Genomic DNA, 18,528 nt, shown 5'->3' on the forward strand with positions numbered 1-18,528 from the left:
CTATGGGTCTCTATGGATCTCTATGGGTCTCTATGGTCCCTATGGGTCTCTATGGGTCTCTATGGTCTCTATGGGTCCCTATGGGTGTTTATGGCTCTCTGTGGCTTCTATGAGTCTCTGTGGATCTCTATGGTCTCTATGGGTCTCTATGGTCCCTGTGGGTCTCTATGGTCCCTGTGGGTCTCTATGGCTCTCTGTGGGTCTCTATGGTCTCTTTGGTCCCTGTGGGTATCTATGAGAAAATCGACAGGGGGACCTGTTGACCTCAGCAACCCTGGGCCCCAGCATGGCCCAGTTCAGCAGCCCTGGGCCCGAGGGCTCAGCCCAGGGACAGCCCCACAACCAGGGTCAGACCTGTTCCTGCTGCTGCCCCAAGGATCACCAGCCCCAGGCAGCCCTGAGCCAGAGTGCAGGTGTCTGAGCTGGGCTGAGCTGGAAGGGGCTGCAAAACAACTCATCGGAGGAGGCGATGGAAGAAGGTGCCATGTGTGTGGCACCGGGGTGAACCGACACCCTCAGTTTGGTATCTGGACCCGTGCTGGGCTTGCACATGGACTAAGCCCCAGCTCAGAGCACAAATTGCTGTTCCCAGCCCCGGCTGCCAAGCGCTGGTCCTGCTCTCTCCTCCCTGGTGCGGCCTGAGTGCACGACTGCCCTGCCTGCTCCTGCCTTGGGGAGCTGGGGTCAAAAGGAAGGACAGACTGGTGTGGGTATGGGATCGCTTAAGTGTCCTGGGATTGCTTTGCTAATCACTCTGTAACGGTTCCTGGGCTATTAAGTCCATACATGCCCAGAGAGGCAAAAAAGTCCATGAACCAACTTTCCAATTAAGGTTTCCTTCTTACAAAAAAACACACTTCCATTTTCTCATCGGCAACAGACTGACAGATGGCAGCTGAAGCAGCATGTGCCTCTTGTGAAAACAGGTAACAACAGATGGTTCCATTCAGTCGATCCTTAATTTATTCCTGCACAAGAAAACAGCCCATTAAATTAATCTCTGGTGTCCAGGCAGGGCCTTGCTGATGTTCCTGTGTCGCAGCAAGTGTGTGCATGCCAGGCTTCCTGCAGGTTTGTGGCTGAGTTTTCTGTTTTCCCTAACAAGGACAATCTTGCTGTGGACTCCTGAAGTCTCCCATAAGCTGGTGGTTGAGAGAAGGCCGGGGAGCTCCAGTGAGCTCAGGGAGGACCAGGCAGCATCACAGGCAAAGCAGACGGGAACTCGACTGGGTGAACATTAATGGAATTTATTGATAGAAGAAACAGGAACATCTCCCCCATCTCTGGGTGGATCACCGTGCACCCTGAACCGATACAGGCAGGTGTAGTCCGGGTGGCCCCAGTTGCTCAGCACTTGCAGCCTGATGTAATTCACGACCCCAGGGAGCTCGTTCTGCAAGGACAAGAAGAAACGAGTCGCCTTTTCCTCTCTGGCACGTGAGCACTGACAGAAGTGCTGCAGTGACGGCCTCGATCAGCAGCTTCCTTCCTGCTGCCCCGCGGGGGCTTTTGACCTGTCGTGGTCCAGATGTTCCCTCATTGGGCCACAAGAACAGCAAAGGAAGCAGCAGCGACCAGGTGCCTCATCAAATACACTGGAAAGCTCTCGCCTGCTTTGGGGCACAGGCTTCCACAGTCAGAAGACCCAGTGCTGGGGTCAGTATAACGTCTCATTGCCTTCTCTAGAAAGCCACGGAAACAGAATGGCCTCCCTGTCACTGCTCACTACCAGCACCAACAGAACCCTCAGGAAGCCCAGTATTTCTGGTCTCTAACTGGCAGACCAGCAGTCATGCATTCTACAGGATGCGGCCGCTTGTGTGCACTTGGGGTCCAGACAGTCAAGCTGATTCCAGCTTCTAAGCACTGAAGTTTAACCCCAAAATGAAAGAGAAGACGGCAGTGCAGCCATCCGCCACCAGGAAGTTAAAGCAGAAGAAAGGCAGCGTGGCACTCGCTCAAGGACAGGGCTGCCTGTATCCTTTGGCAGGGAAGCCTCTCCCTATCCAGCCGCATTTCTCCTCCTCTCCTGCAGTTCTCCTCCCTCTATGTCCCCATACCTTCAGCTGGAAGGTCTGACTGGGATTCAGCGCCGCCAGGAAAGTGAACTGTCCCAGGAACGTTCCCTGCTCCTCGTGTTCTTCCTTGAAGCCCTACAGAAAGATGGGTGGAGAAAACAGAGCGTCTGGTGCACCATGGGAGACTGAACTTCAGCCAGTGAAGTACGGGGTTATTTCAGCTATGTAGTGCAAGGACCGTGAGCACAAGGACAAGATGAGAAGCTGCAGGTGGGCAGCACGTCACACTTGCCCACTCAACGAGTCCAGGCTGCCTGTCAGAAAAGGAGCAGACGCTCCCAGTGAGAGGGAGGTGACCTGAGGATCACAAATGCCACTGGGACTGGAAGCCAAGAAGGCTTAGGACCATGCACTGTCCAGCTCCTTTTCCCTGTGGCTCCTGGAGTAGCATCTTGCCCCAGAAGCTCGAGTGGTACATTGAATAAAAGAGGAATACAATGGGAAGGAAGCAACTCCAAGGAGCCTGTTTGTTCTGAGAGACAGGAGGAAGCTTCAGGCCACCAGAATCTTTGACCCAGCTTCATTCCCTGATCAGAAATGCTGTGCAACCACCTGCTCCTGACTCCAGAGAAATCACTTACATAGACAGCAAAGTCCTTGGGAGCTCCGGAGATGCTTTCTCCGTGGAACGCTGTCCCTGAGACATGGGCCATGGTGATGGCTCTGGGGACGACCGGCATGGACAGCTTGATGAAGACGTGTCCCTGACTCCCTGGGAAGGGCCAGCAGTTGCCAGGATGATTGTCCGGCTGAAAGGACAAGAAACACTCAGCAGGGAGACACAGGAGGAGAGCAGGTCCATGCGGGAAGGGGGCAGGAGAAGAAGCTTCGAGGAGCAAAGACAGGTGGGAAGGACACTCGGAGCAGCGTGTGTGGTTCATTCTCCCAGCCTTTGTGTTACTGCTTCTTGGTGCTCCTACCTCCAGAATCAGCTCAGGAGACCTCATGTAATCCATCACTGGCAGGGAATACAAGAACACCTTTGCTTTGGCAGTCCGGAGTGATGGAGAAGTCTTGGAAAGAATGACGGCTGCCCCTGGAAATTCAAACATGAGCATGATCATCAGGCAGTGTCACAAGGAATATTACACTGTTGACTTGAAAAAGGCTTCTCAGTTGTCATCCATGTCCTACAGTGGGTTCTCCTTTGTCTTGCTGCCACGACCCCTCTGGAACACACAGTAGTGAGTCATCAAACTGTCACATTTGGCCGTGGAAATAGGTAAGAATGTGAACCAGCCTTTCTGTGCTTCCCATGGGGTCTGGCCCATTACAGGCTCTGTCAGTGGGGGCACTTTTAGGGCACGAGGTGACCCTTGACTTCTCGCCCTTTCTCTCCTGCCCCTGGGCATGTTCCAATGCCCATCTTGTCAATCTGGACAGGAGGCGCTTTGGAACTGGTTTGTTTGTACAATGTCACGGCACCTGCTGATTTCAGGGTGTAATCTGGCATTGGGACCTGCATATCCTCCAGCTTCTCCAGGGCTTGATTGATGATCTCGTGAACAGCCTGGGAGGGAACACAAAGGAGAGCACCTGTTGGAAGGAGAAGGACCGGGGCAAGCAGCTCCCTGCAAGGCCAGCCAAGGTGAGCGGGGACAAGGCCCGTTTCAGATGGAGGGAACGCCCACATTGCCTGGAAGCCTCCCAGGTTTGCTCTGCTCTGATTGTCGGGATCAGAAAGGGGGGGCTGCTCACTCCAGTGCTCTGAATGCTGGAGCTGCGGGAAGGGGCTGTTCCTGTGGAGAGGCCCCAGGCCAGGCAGCATGTACAGACAAGCCTTCTGGGCATGAGATAGGCCCGGCTTGACTCTGGACCTCTGAGACCATTCTTTCTTTCCAGTCCTCCTTTGAGGAGGACCCGAGATCTGGGCGCAGAGGAAGGTCCGACTGGGACAGCTGTCATTCCCATCACGCTCTCTCTTCCCCATAAGGAAGTGTGGAGCAACAGGAAAAGGGAGCATGGCCATGACAGCACTTGTTCCAGCAGCACCAGCCTGTTGGCTGTGACAGGAATGGAGTAGGATACGTGCGGACGGAGAATAAAACCCCTGAGCAGATCCTTCTGCCTTGTGCCCTTACCCATCCGGTAAAGCCTGGGAGCTTTGCCTGCTTCAGTCCTTCCTGCAGAGCCCGCTCAGTGACATCCTTTGTGCTCCAGCGCAGATGATAAAGCTGTTCCTGGAGCTTACGGAGCTGAATGGGCAGGGACAGGGCTTCGCTGAGGTCTCCCAATTCTGTACTGGTGCTCCAGGTTAAAGCGCCATGTCGTCCCACATGGTAAACACCTGTCAGACACACACCAGAGCTTAGAACTCAGTCTAAGGCTGGGCTGTGCCTCGGGCTGCCCGCTCCCCTTTCTGTGTCTCTCCCAAGTGCCATAGTTGTCTCTCCTCTTGTTGCCTTTGACAGTGGCCATCATGGCGTACGGGCTCCGCAATAGACAGACGTTCCCTGCCCTGGACTGTGCTCCTTGTCCTGCAGAAGATTCTCAGCCCCTGGGGCAGGAGAGCTCAGCCACAGCCTCTCCCTGGGCTGAAGGGAACTGGCTCAGCCCTCCTGGGGAAGGCAACTCAGCCCTTCCGCACCCACACCCGTCCCGCTGGAGCAGGGACCGGCACAGCTCTGTGGGGACTTTCTGCTCTTGGCTGAGCTCCTCTGCTCACAGCGGGGGAAGCGGAACAGGGCAGGATGGAGCCCCGAGTGCCTCCTAAAGCACCGTCCTCAGGTCGGAGATCTGCAGAGACTCACCGAAAGAGAACAGACCAAGTAGCAGCACCAGGGTCGATGCCTTCAGTGCCTTCATCTTCCTGCAGAGCAGATAAAGAAAAGGCTGGTGAAGCTGGCGGTTCCCATGCAGATCAGCAGCAGACTGGAGAGCAGCAGCAGGGACTGCAGCCCTGGAGCCTGGCGTTCCTGCCGTGTGCATTGGCTTGGTCCTGCACCAGCTCCAGTCACTGCTGGAGGTGTCACCAGCTGCACCAGTGGGGGATTTGTCATGGCAAAGATTGTTTCCGTAGGGACAAAGGGCTCAAGGTTGACTCTGTACTAAGAGTAGGAGTTGCAAAAGGACTTGTGTCCAAACTTCACATCTGTGGGGCTGGAGAGGGATTCACTGGAAATGGAAGGACGCAACAAACGGCTGTTTCTCCTGCCCAGCGTCCGATGGACACTTGTGCTGCTCCTGTTCTCCACCCTCTCAAGAGAAGGTTCAGCCTGTGCCCCTACAGTCCAACAGCTGCCAGGGGGGTGTGTGTCTCCCCTCTCGCAGCGTTTCTTTAGCAGCCGGGTTATCTCTGGCCCTTCTCTTGGCAGAACTGCAGACAAATGCAGACTGGAAAGAGGGAGGGTGGCTGAATGTCAATGCGTGCTGGCAAGCAACGGGCAACCAAGGAAGTGCCAAAGAAACTCTGGTGGCTGGGCCCTGCTGCCCTGAGCCTGATCTGCCAAGACACAGCACACACCGCTCTGCAAGGGCGAAATTCCTCCTGCCTGTTCCAGGAGGCTCTCAACAGGCTCACAGTGACACTCATCAGGAATAAACAATCCCTTTTGTTCTCCTAGAGAACTCCTCGCACCCCTCTGAGGATCTCGAGCCCCTTTCCTGAGGCAGAGCCCTGGTGAGGAGCTGACCAGGTTTCCCAAGGAAACCTCCTCTGTCAGGAACACGAGTCAGACCCACGGCCAACAGAGGACACGGGGGTGTCCTTCTGGTCCCCATGGAGAGGAAAACCAAGCAGACTCAGGGACAGAACCCACCCTGCAGAGCACAATACAGGACGGAGCTGAGCTCTCACAATTACTGTGGCAGGATGTGTCTGGGCCACCCCTGGGACTCTCTCTGTCCCATCCAAAATGGACCTGTCCCTCATTCTGCAGAGATCAAAGGCTTTCTGGGCCCAGCCCTCGCGTTCACGAAGAGACTGAAAGGCGGCTGCTGCCTTCCAGCAGCTCCAGACCCAGCTCCCAGGCTGCCCTCGTGTTCCTCTCCTGTCCACCCTCCACCCATCCCAGCTGAGGAGGTGGAAAACACACCTGGGGAAAGGGGAGGAGGAGTTTTCAAACATACCTGTTCAGACCTTGAACCTTCTCTGGTTGTCCCTTGGTACCTGCTGAGGTGCAGGTAACAAGCATCTCGCTCGCTCAGCAGTGAGCCAGAAACTCTGCAATCTCAGTTCCCTCAAGATCGAGAGTGACCGAGGCGCAGGGAGACCCCTGGTCTTATACCCTGCTGTGCCGACCTCAGCGCTGATGCTGCTTTGTGACATCAACGGCAGTGGCTGATGTCACAATGGACGAGGCTGCACCTCGTTTGGAGGCAAAGTCCCACCTGACAGGCGCAGGTCTCGCAGTCCTCTCTGCAAGGGAAGGAATCCTTCACCACAGAAAGAGGGAAAGGTACAGGAACACGTTGCTCTCAGAAAACAGACTCTGTCAACCACTCTTCCTCTGGTTGACCAAAGTTCAGACGGTGTTACAAAACTACCACAAAAAAGTGATTCTTAGTCTTATTTTATGGACCATTGACCACCCCATTGACCCCCATTGATCCCCATTGACCCCCATTGACCCGCGTTGATCTCCACTGATCCCCATTGACTCCCATTGGCTCCCATTGACTGTCATTAATCCCCATTGACTCCCATTGATCCCCATTGATCCCCATTGCCTCCCGTTGAGTCCCATTGACCGCCATTGACCACCATTGACTCCCATTGACCTGAATTGATCCCCATTGATCCCCATTGACTCCCATTGACTCCCATTGATCCCCACTGACTCCCGTTGACTCTCACTGGCCCCCATTGATGCCCATTGATCCCCATTGACTCCCATTGACTCCCATTGACCCCCATTGACCTCCATTGATCCCCATTGACTCCCGTTGACTCCCATTGACCCCCATTGCCCCCCATCGGCTCTCATTGACCCCCATTGATCCCCATTGATCCCCATTGACTCCCATTGCCCCCCATCGACTCTCATTGACCCCCATTGACCCCTATTGATTTCCATTGACTCCCATTGACCCCCATTGACCCCCATTGACTCCCATTGCTCTTAATTGACCCCATTGCCCCCCATTGACCCCACATTAAATTAGCAGAACTTATTGAGAGGGATTTAAACTAGATTTGAAGGGGAGGGGATGAAACCAGATGTGGCAGAGGCACAGCCAAGGGCAACATGCTGGCATCTGAGGGCAGTGCTAAAGATGCCCTTCGGTCTGCTGACCCAGTGCAATCAATGGCCCAGCTGAAGTGCATCTGTACGAATGCACGCAGCTCGGGCAACAAACAGGAGGAGCTGGAAGCGCTTGTGAGGCAGAAAAGCTGTGGTTTAATTGTCATCACAGAAACATGGTGGGATGACTCTCAGAACTGGAGCGCTGCAATGGGTGGATATAAACTGTTCAGAAGGGACAGGTGAGGAAGGAGAGGAGGTGGGGTAGCCATGTATGTTAGGGAGGGTTTTGATTGTTTGGAACTTTATGTGGGTGATTATAGGGTTGAGTGTCCATGGGTAAGAATCAATGGGAAGGGCAACAAAGCAGACATCCTAGGGGATGGTCTGTTACAAGCCACCCAACCAGGATGAACAGGCAGATGAAATATTCTACAGACAGCTGTGAGAATCCTCCCGATCAGCAGCCCTTGTTCTTATGGGGGACTTCAGCCTACCAGGTGTCTGCTGGAAGTACAACATGGCAGAGGGGAAGCAGTCTAAGAGGCTCCTGGAGTGTATGGAAGACAATCCTGACACAGCTGGTCAGTGAGCAGACCAGGGAAGGAGCCCCACTGGATCTGTTGTTGTAAATAGAGAAGGGCTCATTGGAGGTCCCCTTGAGTGTAGTGATCATGAAATTATTGAGTTGATTATCCTTGGAGAAGTTAGAAGGGTGGTCAGCAGAACTGCTACTTTGGCCTTCAAGGGCAGACTTCAGCAAAGCCTTTGACACCGTATCCCACAGCATCTCCTGGAGAAGCTGCAGCTCATGGCCTGGATGGTGTATCTGCGATGGATAAAGAACTGGCTGGAAGGCCAGGCCCGAAGAGTTGTGGTGAATGGAGCCAAATCCAATTGGTTGCCGGTCATGAGTGGTGTCCCCAGGTCTCAGTATTGGGGTCAATTTTGTTTAATCTCTTTATCAATGATCTGGATGAGGGGATCGAGTGCACTCTTAGTAAGTTTTCAGATGACACCAAGTTGGGTGTGAGTGTTGATCTGCTGGAGGGTGGGAAGGCCATGCAGAGGGATCTGGATGGGGTGGATTGTTGGTCTGAGGTTTAACACGGCCATGCACGGGTCCTTCACTTGGGTCACAACAACTGCTACAGGCTCAGGAAGAGTGGCTGGAAAGCTGCCTGGCAGAGAGTGATCTGGGGGTGTTGGTTGACAGCAACTGAACATGAGGCAACGTGTGCCCAGGTGACTGAGGGGAGACCTTATCAGTCTGTACAACTACAGGAAAGGAAGTTGTAGCATGGTGGGTGTTGGTCTCTTCTCCCAAGTAGCAAGTGATAGGACAAGAGGAAATGGCCTCAAGTTGTGCCAGGGAAGGTTCAGATCCGATATTAGGAGACATTTGTTCATGGAAAAGGTGGTGAAGCAGTGGAACAGGCTGCCCAGGGAAGTGGTGGAGTCACCATCCCTGGAGGGGTTTAAAGGATGTTTAGATGGATTTCTTAGGGACATGGTTTAGTGCTAGAGTTGGGTTATGGTTGGACTCAATGATCCTGAGGGTCTCTTAGAGCTGAAATTATTCTATAATTCTATTGACAAATCGAATTCAAGACAGTTATTCCCTTTAATGTGAGTTATAGGCCTGCGATTTTACGTGAGGTGCCAAGGCTCTCACACACCCCCACATGCATTGGGAGGGACAGTGATGGTCCTGTCCAGGGCAGCCATCCCCATTCACAGTGAGTGTGGGACGGACACACAGACAGCACTGCAGACAGATTTGGTGCCTTTGTGCAAGAAACTCGTTCCCACCTCAGAAGCGTCACAAGATCTGTCCCTTCTCTATCCAGTAGATGTAGGGCAGCCCATGAATAGGAAGTGCATCACACTGGGGTGTCCATGGGTATAGCTACACTGGCAAAATTCCTTTCTCTCTTTTCACCACCCTGTTCTCACCCTCTTGATAACACAATCAAGGAACAGACAAACCACTGGCACACTGGGCCTGTCAGCAGCACCTTGTCATTCCTAGAGATCAGTGACACGTCTGCCCAAGTACCTCAAGGGCAGCAGAGACACCACTGAAAAACCACACGTTTCCTTCCGGGTTTGTCATTCCCAGCCCTGTTTCTCTCTGTCCTTGGGGACAGAAGAGCTTGCTCACTCTCCTGTTGCCCAATTTCAGCCCTAACTTTCCATCTGTCAACACTGTGACATTACTCTGCTGCTTTGGCCCAGCAGCACTGGGGAGGCTGCAGCAGTGCAGGAGTAGCCTGAGAGTGCTTGAAGGGCAGCTTCAGAGGTGATGGAGGTTTTCTGCATAGTGGGAAAGAGCTTGAGAAAAAAATAATGGCCCAAAGTGCAGCTGGGGAGGTCCAGGCTGGACATGAGCAGAAAGGAATGTGATGGAAGGGCAGTGCTGTGGTGGAGCAGGTCACCAGAGAGAATCTGCATCAGCCCAAGGCTTTGTGCTTCAAGGAGCAGCTGGGGAGGATGGAGAGAGCTCAGCAAAGGAAGGAAGATGCTCAGACAAGAGCAAGGTGGGCAGCAGGGGGGATGTCTCCAGCCTGCAGGGGCAGAGGTGCAGGGGATGCCACAGCACAGGACAGGCTGTCGTGGAGATGATCACGGGATGGAAAGAGGCTGAAAGCCCCCACGAGATGTGAGCTCCTTCTCCCCTTGGCTATGGCTGTTGTCTGCACCTCTGATGCCTGTGAGGAGACACCTTGTCCTTCCAGCACAGGGGCCTCATGGCCTCCTTGTCCCCAGGCAGGAACCTGGGAGGTGTGGGACCATAGTCCTGCCCTTGGCCTTGCACAGCCCCACATCACACTGTCCCAGGAAGGGCCCTGGGCAACGTGGGAGGGACACGATCTGACTTTCTAGGGTACAAGGTCAGGGCTTGGCTTTTGGTTAAAGAAACACAACCAGGTTTCCTCAGCATCAGAGATATCTTTCCTTTGCTTTTCCTGACCTCCAGTTTTCTTCTCTAACCAAACCTGGATACTGTTTCTCAGTAGGTTCCCTCAGTGGGACCCATTAACAGTACAAGAAACTTTGGAGTTTGAATCTGAATCTGACTTCTTGAGAAGTTTCTTCAACTTCCTCCAGGGTCTGAGGTCCATGGACTCAGCACCAAACCCACCAGAGGGGTCATTAAAGTGCCTTGGGCTGCTCCTGTGCTGCTGAGCTGGGCTGGGCTCCTGGGACACAGGGAGCTCATGGCAGCGGCAGCGCTGCAGAGAGACAGCTCTGCCCAGGAGCAGCTCCTCTGCACACGCAGCAGGGCTGAGGGCTCTGCCTGGGGATCTCAGCAGACGAGCAAGGCAGAGAGAGATTAAAGGTGGTCAGGACTGGGAGGATGACTGAGAGCTCACTGGAGGAGAAACCTTTGCAGCCCTTGCCATGGTAAGTCTCTGGTGCAGGACAGTACAGCTGTAGCTCCTGGAGGCATCTCCTAAAACTGGCACAGGCACAGCTTGTGGGATCTGTAAGGACGGGGCTCTTGTCAGGCCACGTTGAACAGCTGTGAAGCCAGGTGAGCACCCAGGGGTGCCCAGGGCTGTCCTGCAGAGCAGGGTCCCTGCACCCCAGGGCTGTGCCAGGCAGGGACTCTGCCGCCTACCAGGGTCAGCGCTCAGCCAGCCTGGGAGATCCCATGGCAGCAGCTCTGGGTGGAAGGAGCGACCCCCAGCAGGGCAGGCAGGGAGCTTGTGGGGTTGAAGGGGGCTGAGTGCGTCAGGGCTGCTCAGAGCTCCAGATCCCCCACAGACATGGCAGAGGGTCCTTCTGAACAACAACATCGAGACAGGAACAGCCACAAGGGAAGGAGTCTGTGCTTTCAGTTTTCCACTCTTGGTTGGCTGGGTGTGCAGTGGGAGATGGGAGAAGATACTGAGACCCCAGTTCTCGTTAGGACTTGTCTGAGCTGCTCCTGAGCCCCCGCACACACAGAGCTGCCCCTGGGCAGTGCCAGGAGGTGTGAGCAGGACAGAGCTGAGCACACAACGGGTGGGGCGGGGTCTGTGACACTGACAGGGAGCAGACCCAGGGACAGAGACACAGCTGCAGGCAGCACAGACATGGGCAGGGAGAAGGAGTTCCTACCAGATATGCTAGGGACGGATTCAGGACCCCCTGAAATCCCCTGCAGTGCAGACACATGTCCCAGTGCAACCCCTGGTCTCCTCTCCTCCCCAGCAGACCCTCTGCCCCAAAGCCATGGGGTCCAGGTCACGAGTCTCCACCTCAGCAGCTGGACCTCCAGGTGAAGGGTTCCTGGAACGTGGTACACAAAAAAGGTGCTAAAAGTCCTTGTTCTCCAGTGTCATTATGTGAGTGGCAGCAGCACAGCCGGGTCATGAGAAGGTTCCACAGCATGCCTGTCTGCCTTTCTGTCCTTGCTTTATTTTCTCGTAGCACTGCAGTGTCCTTCCCTATTTCTCCACCTGTCCCTGCTGCTCTTGCTCTATGGGGTTCGGGTGGGAGTGTTGGTCAGTTTTTGTTCTGACACCAACTCAGGGGGTCTTGCCCCAGAGCTGTGTTCATGGAAACTAAATGCCCAAGCTTCATTTTAAACTGTGATGAACTCTTTTCTTCAGTTGGTAGAAACTGTATGAGTGGAAACATTCCTCCATCAGGGAGGGGGTTTTCCATGAGAAACAGCATGTTTATTTTCCTCAGAGAAGTGTCTCCTGATGTGTCACTGTCTTTTCCTCCTTGCACAGGTCCTCATGCTCATAGGCAACAAATGTCCAACAGCAGCTCCATCACCCAGTTCCTCCTCCTGCCGTTCTCAGACACACGGGAGCTGCAGCTCTTGCACTTCTGGCTCTTCCTGGGCATCTACCTGGCTGCCCTCCTGGGCAACGGCCTCATCATCACCACCATAGCCTGGGACCAGCACCTCCACACCCCCATGTACTTCTTCCTGCTCAACCTCGCCCTCCTCGACCTGGGCACCATCTCCACCATTGTACCCAAATCCATGGCCAACTCCCTTTGGGACACCAGGGCCATCTCATACTCAGGATGTGCTGCACAGATCTTTTCATTTGCCTTCTTGATAACAGCAGAGTTTTATCTCCTCACCATCATGTCCTACGACCGCTACGTTGCCATCTGCAAACCCCTGCACTACGGGACCCTCCTGGGCAGCAGAGCTTGTGTCCACATGGCAGCAGCTGCCTGGGCCACTGGGTTTCTCAATGCTCTGCTGCACACGGCCAATACATTTTCACTGCCCCTGTGCAAGGGCAATGCCCTGGGCCAGTTCTTCTGTGAAATCCCCCAGATCCTCAAGCTCTCCTGCTCACACTCCTACCTCAGGGAACTTGGGCTTATTGTGTTTAGTCTGTTAATCGGTTTTGGGTGTTTTGTGTTCATTGTGGTGTCCTATGTGCAGATCTTGAGGGCCGTGCTGAGGATCCCCTCTGAGCAGGGACAGCACAAAGCCTTTTCCACCTGCCTCCCTCACCTGGCCGTGGTCTCCATGTTCATCAGCACTGCCATGTTTGCCAATCTGAAGCCCCCCTCCATGTCCTCCCCAAGCCTGGATCTGGTGGTGTCTGTTCTGTACTCGGTGGTGCCTCCAGCAGTGAACCCCCTCATCTACAGCATGAGGAACCAGGAGCTCAAGGATGCCTTGAAGCAACTAATAGCTGGATTCTTTTCAAGGTCATTAAACTTCCCATCTTCTGCATGTCACTCATGACATGACTCATGACAGGTCCAACCTGTCTTTTTTATATTTTGTAGTTTTAGATGAATTTTTGGAGATGGGGGAAGACCTGTTTGGTTTTGCTTTTTTGACTCTGATAATATTGCCCTCAAATAAATGTTATTATTCATCCCACATCTCTGTCCACCTTTATAGATCAAGTCAAAGACCTTGTAAATGAGAAGTCGTGCTTTCTGTGTATTTAAAGAAAATAAATGATCCTGCAGTGAATTGTTTGTCTGAGATCCTTCCTCTGCAACCTTTGTGAAGCTCAGCACAAGGTGTCTGTGTGCGAAGATGGAGGAAACAGTCCCAGCAGAGCAGCTCTGCCAGGCAGCACCAGCCTTGTTCTTCCCAGAGTCCTTCTCCTTCCACTCCCACACTCTCCTTCTCAGCCCTTGTGTTGCTGCAAGGCCTGAGCACTCCCAAGGCTTGGCCGCCGTCCTGCTGTGTGTCAGTCCTGTGACCAGGACAGGCGGTGGGCACTGCTGTGACAGAGCTGGCCTCAGAACAGCATCTCCATCAGCAAGGACATCTCCTTAGCACAGTGCCTGAAGGGTTAGGTCTTATTCCAAAGTTCCTTGAAGAACATTCCTTAGTAGCAGACTCTCAAGAGGCTTGTTGCTTTACTTGTTTCTCTGTGGGCTCAGTGTGAGGAGATCATGGTCCCGGTGTGGCTTTCGAGGGACTTCAGGCTGGTTGCTCAGGTGTTGCTTGTTGGTGGCCAGCACCCACGCACAAGGTGAATAAGGCAGGGTCCCTCTGAGCAGCCTCCATGGCCACCCAAGAGCTTGTGTGGGACGTGGTCAGTGGCAGTGACCACCACCAGCTGGGGCTGCCTCCCAGCCTGACCAGTATGGCCCCGCAGAGTCACCACAGCCCACTTGATCTACAGAGCAAAACCCCCAGCTCGGGGCTGTGGGCAGCGTGGGGACAGGGTGCAGGAATGGCAGCCAGGCCAGTGCAGGTGTGCTCTCCTTGGGCAAAGGCTCTGTGGGGAGATGGGACATCCCAGGAGAAGAGCAGGGCACTATTTGTGTGCAGACATGGAAAGAGATACCCTTTGCCTGTGGGTGACAACGTGGGTCAGGCTGCCCTGTCCCTGGATAGCCTGAGCATAGCAGACAGATAGACACTGTCACTGACCTCTTTTTCCTCCATTTCATTCTACAGGGCCTGCCCAGACGGAGCTTCTCTGCTGGGCTGGGCTGGAAAGTGCCCCAGAGAGGGAAACACCAGTGAAAACTGAAGTGTGCGAGCGTGCAGGGTGGGGGCACCAAACTGGGAGGAAGGGCTGACACACCAGCTGTGCTGGCATCCAGCAAGACCCGGACAGGTTGGAGGACTGAACAGAGGAGAACCTGAGGAAGTTCAACAAGGGATAGTGCAGGGTCCTTCACCTGGGGAGGAATAACCCCAGGCACCATTACAGGTTAGGGGCAGACCTGCAAGGCAGCTCTGTGGAGAAGGACTTGGGAGTTCTGGTTGCTAACAGGTTGACCATGAGTCAACAATGTGCCCTTGTGGCCAAGAAGGCCAATGGTACCTGGGGTGCATTGCAAAGAATGTGACCAGCAGGTCAAGGAAGGTGAAGCCTCCCCCTCTACTCTGCCCTGGTGAGGCCGCATTTGGAGTTACTGGCTCCAGTTCTGGGCTCCCCAGTTGAAGAAGGACAAGAAATTACTGGAGAAAGTGCAGCGGAGGGCTACAAAGATGATGAGGGGTCTGGAGCATCTTTCTGATGAGGAGAGCCTGAGAGAGGGGGTTTGTTCAGCTAGAGAAGTTGAGAGGGGATCTTATCAATGTTTTCAAATATCTCAAGGGTGGGTGTCAAGAGGATGGACCAGACTCCTTTCAGTGGTGCCCAATGATAGGATGAGGAGCAACGGGCACAGGCTGAAGAACAGGAGGTTGCATCTGTATATGAGGATAAACTTCCTTACTTGGAGGGTGACAGAGCCCTGAAACAAGCTGCCCAGACCAGGTGTGGAGTCTCCTTCTCTGGAGACATTCAAACCCACCTGGACATGATCCTGTGCGATCTACTCTGGGTGAACCTCCTTTAGCAGGTGAGTTGGCCTGGATGATCTCCAGAGGTCTCTTCAACCCAAACAAGTCTGTGATTCTGTGATTCTGTGGGGCACACAGCAGTGATCTCGCATGGCCAGGCCTGCTGGGAGAGACATGAAAGACCAGGAGAGCAGGGTCTGGTCTGTGCCCATGTTCCTGGACATGCTGTGGCAGCTGTCCCACGGCATTCGTCACAGATCAGCCCATTGCAACCACCATTTTTATTATTGTCCTCTCACCACACCTGAGAGAGGTTGTTTGTCCCTCCATGGAAGGACTCTGAATGACTAGTCAGAAGCCTGAGTGTGCACAGAGGGCAGATGGGAGCATGCACACAGTGTTTGTGGGGGGAAATGAGCCCAAATGAGCACAAATGCCTCAGCTATCACTGTGGAGGACATGGAGGCCTGTGGGATGGTATATCAAGGTCACTTCATGTTGAGAGTAACTTCCCCAAGAAACCACCTGAATGCAGCACTGGGATGTGCTTCCTTGAACTGAGGTCAGTGTGACCTCCCTGGAGACCTGATACAGCTCCACCACGCAGACACAGCTGCTGCCCAGCTTTGTGAATGATGACGGCACCATCTCTGCTTGCACCACTATCACTACTATTTCCTGCAGCTCTTGCCTGTACTGAGTGCTGAGGTGTTGTGTTGTTGGTTTCTTTGTTTTCTGGTGGCCACATCCTCCAAACGGTGTTGTCCCTAAGCCACCCACTTCATTTTGCAAGTGTCACAGGCTGGACAGTCTGTCTCCAGAAGGCAGGTGCACCTTGGCTATGGGGATTTCTATCCCCTACAGTCATCACTTCTTCTTGCCACAGATATAGTTTTGTGTTTGTATTTTAGAGCCATTTGTTCCCTTCCTGTTCAGATGGGCATCCCATAAATGCATCACCTTGGTGTGACCCAGTTGGTGACAGGTTGGACTGCAGACTCCTGATGTCCCTTCAACCTCAGTTCTCTTATGATCCCATTGTGATGTTGGGCTCTGTTTCTAACTGGAGCAGAGCAGACGATGATGGGGCAGGATCCACCTGTGCTGTAGGTGACCATCTAAACCAACATCTCAGCCAGTGAACCAGCCAACACCTCAGTGTGACTCGCTCTGGGCAAAGTGTGAGGAGTCATGGGCAGGGAAGGTTCAGAGGGCATGGGGCGCTGTGCAAGACACAAAATGATCTTGGCTTCATGCCTGCATGCCCATCAGATGTCAGTTGATGTCAATGAAAGTTAAAATAAGAGAAACTGAAGGCAAAGATCCAAAGCAGAGGAAGGTGTCAACATACTTCTATTTATTTATTTGTTTATTTATTTATTTATTTATTTATTTATTTAATTTATTTATTTTAAGGTCCTTGTAGGGGAGTTTCTTTTCTTTGAAAAGGAAAGAGTTTTCCAGAACTGGGCATGGATTCAAGACACAAATGTCTTCAGCTCCAGGGACACAAACACCTGGTGCCAGTGTAGATGCCCCGGGAACCCCTGCCCAGGCTCCACCTGCATTTCAAGGTTCTCTGGTCTCCCCAGGTCCTGTGTGATAGATGCCAGTCCCAGGCCAGCACCTCAGGTACATGGGGGCCCTAAAATGGCACTGGCTGTTTATGGTGAGACAGCTGATGACTGATGTTTGTCTAGAAACATGCACTTGATTGTTGTTGTTTTGTTTGTGGTTTGTTTTGTTGTTTTTGTTGCTGTTTTGTTGCTGGTTTTGGTTGTTGTTATTGTTTAATTGGTTTGAAGTTTTTTTTTTGCTTTTTTTTTGGTTTTTTGTTTGTTTGTTTGATTGGAGATCTTTGTTTAGTTGTTTTTTTAACATATTAAAATTTAAAAGAAAAAAGCCAAAAAGTGAATTATGGGGAAGTGCACTAAGGGTAGGAGAAGAAATACTGGTCTTCCCCTGTACTTCTATTACCAACACTCTATTATTTCATCTCCCTCATCATTCAGGAGTTCCTACCTCTCCTGATTAAATGTCCCTGTCCAAGGACAACTTTCCAGCACTGTCTGGACATTTGCCCTTCCCAGTGCTCTCAGGTTTCTCCTCCACTTGCTCTTTGGTCATTCAGTGGCCTCTCAACTGTCTGGTTTCTGCTTTGAGCTTCAGGGAGTTACAAACTTGCCCCATTCTTCAGAGCGCTAATTAACATGGCAGTCAACACGTTCATTGTGTTTATTTCTATCCTTTCCTATCTCTCTGTCTAAAGCAGTCCTTGTGTGGGTGTCCCTTGTGGATGGTGGACCTCATCAGATCCAGCTTACACACACAGTGAGGAAAGTGTTTTACTGTTTATTAAACTGTGCAGTGTTTGCACAGGAGAGCAGGTGGACCTGGTGCACAGGAGCTGCAGCATCTCCTGCAGAGCTCAGTGGAGAAGTCTGATGTAGGAAAAGTGATGGAATCTGTGGTGGCCAATGAGGGAACCGGCAGACTGGGGGTGGGTGTGAGTAGCGAGGTTGTCCATACAATGTCCAGCCTCAAGGGACTGTTCTCCTGCCTGTCCAGATGTCTCCAGGAGACCCTCGGGATCAATGTCCAGTGTAGAATGCTGCTGTCACTTCTTCTATACACTGAAAAATGACAGAAAATACCCTTGAAAGAAAAAACCTCCTTTATGAAATCTTCTTTGAAATCTTCATCAGTAAGTGTCCCATTGAAACCTCTCCAGTTAGTTCTACAAGTCTGGAAGATTTGAAGAAAATTAGGGAAAGAGACATCGCTTGTTAGGGCTTTCTGTGTTTTAATGAGCCCCATGCCGTATTTGGTGCTGAGTCCATGAACCTCAGATACCAAGGACAGACTGAAGAATCTGCTCAGGAAGTCCAAGTCAGAACAAACTCCAAAGTACCTTGAAGCATTAATGGGCCCCACTGAGGGCTGCTACTGACAAAGCCTCCCCAGGGACTCGTTAGAGCAGATAATTGGAGGCAGTGATTGCATCAGGCAAAGGCAAAGTGCAGCAGCTCTGATGCTGAGAAAGCCCTTGGTTTGTTTGATGAAGGACAATGGCCAAGCCTTGAGCCCCTGCCCCTGGGAAGGGAGATCCTGTCCCTCACGTGTGGCTCAGGGCTCCTCCTGGGGCTGTGGGGAGTGCGATGCCCAGTGCAGGACAACGGTGTCATACCTTCTTTTCTCCCTGGGGGGCTGCAAGGAGGCAAAGAAGCCCCATGGCCATGACGACTGTGTCTTTTCTTAGGCCTTGTTGGCAGTGGCATCAGCCATAGCCAAGGGGACAAAGACCTTGGCTCTTTCAGGGACATCCAGCCTTGCCAGCGTGCTTCGCCATCTCCACCATGGTCCACCCTGCACTGTCCCAGGCCTGTGGCTGTTTCCCCACAGGCTGCAGACACCCCATGTGCTTCCCCACCTTGTTCTCACCCCAGTGTGTCCTCACCTGTGCTGCTGTCTCTCCATCCTTACCAGCTGTTCCTTGAAACACAAAGCCATGGCTGATCCAGAGTCCCTCTGAATGACC

The 18,528-nt window shown here is 53.0% G+C and overlaps 2 protein-coding genes across 2 annotated transcripts; one reads left to right on the plus strand and one right to left on the minus strand.

The window, feature by feature from the left end:
• Positions 1-1,026: 1,026 nt before the first annotated feature.
• Positions 1,027-6,211, minus strand: LOC309452899 (SUN domain-containing protein 3-like; the record flags this gene model as incomplete). Its single annotated transcript, XM_082077558.1, has 8 exons — positions 1,027-1,393; positions 2,061-2,153; positions 2,660-2,827; positions 2,999-3,114; positions 3,504-3,588; positions 4,160-4,365; positions 4,829-4,887; positions 6,147-6,211. 8 exons carry the CDS (start codon positions 6,209-6,211, stop codon positions 1,238-1,240), a joined length of 948 nt encoding a protein of 315 aa, XP_081933684.1. The 3' UTR covers positions 1,027-1,237.
• A 5,800-nt stretch (positions 6,212-12,011) lies between these two features.
• Positions 12,012-12,974, plus strand: LOC309452901 (olfactory receptor 14A16-like; the record flags this gene model as incomplete). Its single annotated transcript, XM_082077560.1, has 1 exon — positions 12,012-12,974. One exon carries the CDS (start codon positions 12,012-12,014, stop codon positions 12,972-12,974), a length of 963 nt encoding a protein of 320 aa, XP_081933686.1.
• Positions 12,975-18,528: the final 5,554 nt, after the last annotated feature.

This window comes from Streptopelia decaocto (genome assembly GCF_964273445.1).
Source record: "Streptopelia decaocto genome assembly, contig: HAP1_SCAFFOLD_97, whole genome shotgun sequence".
In the NCBI taxonomy this organism is placed as follows: domain Eukaryota; kingdom Metazoa; phylum Chordata; class Aves; order Columbiformes; family Columbidae; genus Streptopelia; species Streptopelia decaocto.